Raw genomic sequence first — 5,187 nt, forward strand, 5'->3', positions numbered from 1 at the left:
CTCTCTCTCTCTCTCTCTCTCTCTCTCTCTCTCTCTCTCTCTCTCTCTCTCTCTTTCTCTCTCTCTCTCTCTCTCTCTCCTTTTATTTCAGGTCTTATACCAAAAGGTTATGTGTGGATTGGTAGAAGAAGACATGGGCTTTGGTTGTTTGAGGCCAAGCAAAGAGTGGAAAGGGGAAAGAACTAGACCAGCTGATGCCAGCAACAGGCTCTTTCTGTCAGGCTAAGCTTTGAAAATATGTCAACCTTTGTATCCTGGGGGCCTGAGGGATTTACAGCCCCTACTTCATTCTCCTCAGCATCCTGGCAGCCTCAAACTGGGCAGCAGGCCTGATTTACTCTCCTGTCTTCCCTCCTTGCTAGATGGTAGTCCCAGAGGAGCCTGCCCAGATGACTCCACATTGGGAGTCTGAAACATCCACTCTGACAATTTTAGAACCGGAAGGGAGCTCAGTGTTGGAACACAATACAGAGTCGTAGACTCTTAGACCTGCAAAGGGACTTTAGGATGTCAGGGCTAGGAGAGAACTTTAGGACAAAAATTCTTAGAATGGAGGGATCAAGAAAATCCAAGCTCTAGAGACAAGAGGCAATGGAGGCCAAACACCTTACTTTACAGATGAGGGAACTGAGGGCCAAGGAGTAGAAGGGCCTGGGCCAAGGGTCATCCAGTAGAGAGTGAGCATCAGAGATGGGATTTGAACCCAGATCCTCTGACCCCAAGACAGTACCTTTCCCACTATATCTTGCTGCCTTTCCACAGAGCACCATAGAATGTTAAATCATAAACTTTGACTTTAATAATAAATAATAATTTTTTATTTTTTATTTAATTTTAATAATAAATAATAATTTAATAATAATAAACTTTAATAAAAAGCATTTGTTAATCACCTACTGTCACCACAAGCCCTGTTCCCTCCACCTTCCCTGCAGATAGAATATAAGTTCCACAAGGTAAAGGACTGCTTCACTCTTATCTTTGTATCCCCAGCACCTTGGACAGTGCCTGGCACATAGCACAGGTACTTATTATTATTATTATTGGGTATTTGGAAGAGGGAGGGAAGGAGAGGAGAGAGACAGAGACAGAGACAGAGAGGACAGAGAGGAGAAGTAAGAGAGAGACAGAGAAACAGAAGGGGAACAGGGGAATGAGGAAATGCTTAGAGTGGGAAGTGGTACCCTAGCTGTGAAAGAAGCTTGGAAGAAAGCCAGGGATTCTCTGATATAGAGGTGAGAAAAGAGAGCATTCCAGCCATGGAGGACAGCTTGTACAAAAGCTCAGAGACAGAGGAGGAAATGATGGCGTGTCATGTGTGGGAAGCTACTAACAGGCAAGTTTCACTCGAATGAAGAGTGAATGATGGGAGAATAATATGAAATCATAGGAAAGATGGATGGGAACCATATGACAGAAGGCTGAGCAATCTGATTTTTTTTTTTCCTTCTAGCCATAGGGAGTCATAGAAATTTCTTGAGGAGAAGAGTGACCTGGCCCAATATTCACTTTGGGACAGTTTGGCTTCTAGGTGGAGGATGTTTTTAAGTGGGAACAGATAAAGGAGTTGGGATATAGGATGTTAGACCTCAAACCAGAATAACAGAGGCACAGGGGACCTTAGAACACTGACTGTGTCCAACAGAAGAGGAAGCTGGGACTCCAGGAGCCAGTCCTTGGGAAAGTGGGTTCTCTCTTTCCCCTATTATTGTGTGGGAAACCCTCCTGTGGTTAAAACACCTGAAGAGAAGAGAGGATTAAAGCTCCCTCCCACCGGCCTCTTTCTCCATCACCTGCCATTGCTATGGTGAAGCATACCTTGGGAGTTCTCTTGGGAGCCAATGCAGAGGCAGAGAGGGCCTCCCTCCAGAAAAGACCCACAGAGAAATAGGGAAGGAATGTGGCTCTAGAGGAAAGAGAAGAAACAAAATGATGCCCATCCCTGTCTTTGTTGAGCTCCTCCTACACTTAATTGCTTTACTATTTCCTTTGAGTTTCAAGATTCCCTGTGAAAGAGGGAAGGTGGCCATTTTGCTGCCTCTTTTACAGATGGATAAACTGAGGCACAGAGAGGTCAAGGTCAAGCTAGTCATGGACAGAGCTCGACCTAGAAGCCAGGTTCACTAAGAGGAAGGGTAGCTTAACAAAGACAGTCCCGGATCAGGAACTCTAACAGCTCCTCCACCTCAAAAGGCATAGTGCAAGGCAGGAACTGTGTAGGAGGCTGAGTGAGCAAGAGGCTTCCTGGGGAATAGTCTTTCCAGGGAAGTAGTCTACTTTCCATAGCAATGTGGCGCAGCAGCAGGAGAAGGCCTTGAATTCTAATCCTGATTCTACCATTGACTACTGGAGTGACCTTGGGCAAAGCTCTCAAATCTATTTGGGCTTCGGGTTCCTCGTCAGCACAAGGACAGGGTTGGACAAGGTGACCTCTGAAGTGTGCCCCAGCCCTAAGCACTTATGAGCTGTGGGGCCCTAGATGGATCTCCCTCAGCCTCAGGATCCTCGTGGGTAAAATGAGGACAATGAGATAATCTCAGTAAAGCGCTTGGCACACAGTAGGTGCTTAATAAGTGCTTGTTCTCTTTTATTCCCTACTTACTTCCCAGGGCTATGAGGATCAAATTAGGTAATATACATAAAGTGTTTGGTAAACCTTAAAACATTACATAAATGCTGTTATTTTATTACATAGATATACAATATATAAATATATTTAATATATATGTGTATATATCTGTAACATATAACTGATACATTACATTTATATTTATACATTCACATAATACATTTACTAATATATTATGTGTGTATGTAATGTATGTATATGTGCATATATATCTGTAATATAACTGATATATTACATATATTTATAATTTATATAAGGTAATATATTAAAATTATATATATTCATTTATGGCTATTATTACTATTATATTTCTGATCTTGGCTTACTCTAAAACAGTGGCTCTCAGTTCCCTTAGGTAGAAAGCAAATGGGAGTGAAGGCAGGCTGGGTGGCCCAGGGGATAGAGCGCTGGGCCTGGAATCAGGAAGACTTCCCGAGTTCAAATCTGGCCTCTGACACTTCCTAGCTGGGTCGCGTGGGTACAGGACTTCTTTAGCTCAGATGCTCCGGGCAGTGGCTGTCCTGGTTGTCCCCACTGATCCCTGGCCCCTCCTCTGCCCACAGTGGTTCCCATGAATGTCAGCTGCAACCGCAATGACTTCCAGATCCAAATACCCGTTCGGTCTCTGGCACAGCTGGATCGGAGCCAGATCTACCTGGGAAGCCGGAGCTGCCCAGCACAACTGGTTGGCGACGATTACAAAATCCTGGCCCGGTTTGATACTTGTGGCTCTGAGTCCCAGGTAAGAGGTCAGTGAGAAAGGGGGTCCCAGAACATCAAAGAAAGGGAAGGAATGGGGGCAGCTGGGTAGCTCAGTGGATGGAGAGCCAGGCCTGGAGACGGGAGGTCCTGGATTCAAATTTGACTTCAGACACTTCCTAGCTGTGTGACCCTGGGCAAGTCACTTAACCCCCATTGCCTAGCCCTTACCACTCTCCTTCCTTGGAACCAATACACAGTATTAATTCTAGGGCAGAAGAAGAGTTTATTTAGTATTGATTCTAAGGTGAAAGGTAAGGATTTTTTTAAAAAAGGGACGGAACCAGACCTAGTGCCAACCCCACCTCCCATGGAACTCTGGGGAGTAGAAAGAACAGGAATTGGATTCATTGACCTTTAAGGTCCTCTTGAGATATAAGAGTCTATAATTTTGCCTTTTGCCTATGATTCAGAAATGTTTTGCCTTCCATAATTCCAAAAGTCTAGATTCTAAGATCTTTCCAGCTCCGTTAGTCTATACTTAACTGTAAGTTCTGATATTCTGTGCCAAAGTCCAACCCTTCTAACTCCAACATTCTACATTCTATGACTACAATTCTTTGTCCAGAATCTGATTCCACGACGCAACGTTTGAGAGTTACGTGATTCTGTACATCTAAGACCTTGTGATTTCTAGACACGGCGATCGTACAATCCCCAGCCTTGGCCAGCTGGTCCCACCCTCTCCCCATCTTCTCCCACCAGCTACCTGCAATCATCTCAGCCCCCCAAAGCACCATCCAGAGTGGGTGATCATAGGTAGCCTGAGAGAGCTCAATCCCTACTCTGGGGGTGCGCTGGAGGAGGAGCTGCTAGGGAGAGGGCGGCTGAGCCCGGGGAGGCAGGGAGGCACCCCCCGGACCATCCAGATGGTAGGCACCCCTCACTCAGGTGAGCCCAGGCCCGACACTCAGCCCCTCTCTGGGGCTCTGCATTGTTTTTTCAGAGGAGGAACAACACACCTGTGATTGTCAGCTTCCTGTACATCGACTTCTCTGGTCTGATGGGACAGGAAGACATCCACGAGTATGAGCTGCTCTGTGAGCCCCGAAAGAAGGAGGCCTCTGCGTACTTGCTGCCTGGCTCCAGCTGGCCTGCCCCCTATGGCAATGTGGAGCAACTTTCCATAGAAGCCCCACCCGAGGCCGAGGCCGAGACCGTGGCCAAGGAGGAAGAGCAGCCGGAGCCTGTACATAAACAGGACACCAGCGACATCGTCTTCCTCGTCATCTGCACCCTGGCCGTCGTGCTCATGATCATCGCTATTGTAGGGCTGGTGTTGTTGTGACTGTGGCAGGGAAGGGGGAAGGCACAGAGAGGGACAAACGAAGCTGGAGATCAATGTGTTTGGCCAACCTGGAGCTCCAGGGATGGTCCTGACCACCGAGAGAGGGTAACAGAACACCAGGATGGGGAAGACCCTTAGGAGACAGAGAGTTATAATGTCAGGGCTAGGAGGGGCCTTCGAGTGGAGAGAAGAGAACTTAAAACAGAATATCAAAACTGTAAGAAAGCTTAGAACGAAGAAGTATAAATCTAGGAGGGAGCTTAGAACATAGAGCTAGGCAGGACCTTAGAACAGAGGACATCAGGTACAAGAGGGACCCCAGAATCCAAATAATTTCAGAAACAATGAACAGAACCATATCCTCGCAGAGAAGCTGGTAACTGGGGCAGAACTAAAGTGAAGGAAGAAAGAAGTGAGAAGTCCAGGAACCACCAAGAACCCATGAAGAATCCTGGGAAGAGCTGGAGGAACTGAGGCAGAATGAAGCAGACCAGACATATCTCGGAGACTT

General features: G+C 46.6%; 1 protein-coding gene across 1 annotated transcript in view; it reads left to right on the forward strand.

Annotated features, from left to right (window-relative positions):
- CDCP2 (CUB domain containing protein 2) overlaps window positions 1–4,676 on the forward strand; it is a 17,330-nt gene extending 12,654 nt beyond the window's left edge. Inside the window, exons 4-5 of the mRNA XM_044674800.1 lie at window positions 3,193–3,371; window positions 4,335–4,676. Coding sequence (XP_044530735.1) covers window positions 3,193–3,371; window positions 4,335–4,676 — 521 coding nt within the window. The remainder of the gene's footprint in view (window positions 1–3,192; window positions 3,372–4,334) is intronic.
- The last annotated feature ends 511 nt before the right edge of the window (window positions 4,677–5,187 follow it).

The sequence above is a fragment of the Gracilinanus agilis genome, chromosome 4 (assembly GCF_016433145.1).
Source record: "Gracilinanus agilis isolate LMUSP501 chromosome 4, AgileGrace, whole genome shotgun sequence".
Lineage (NCBI taxonomy): Eukaryota > Metazoa > Chordata > Mammalia > Didelphimorphia > Didelphidae > Gracilinanus > Gracilinanus agilis.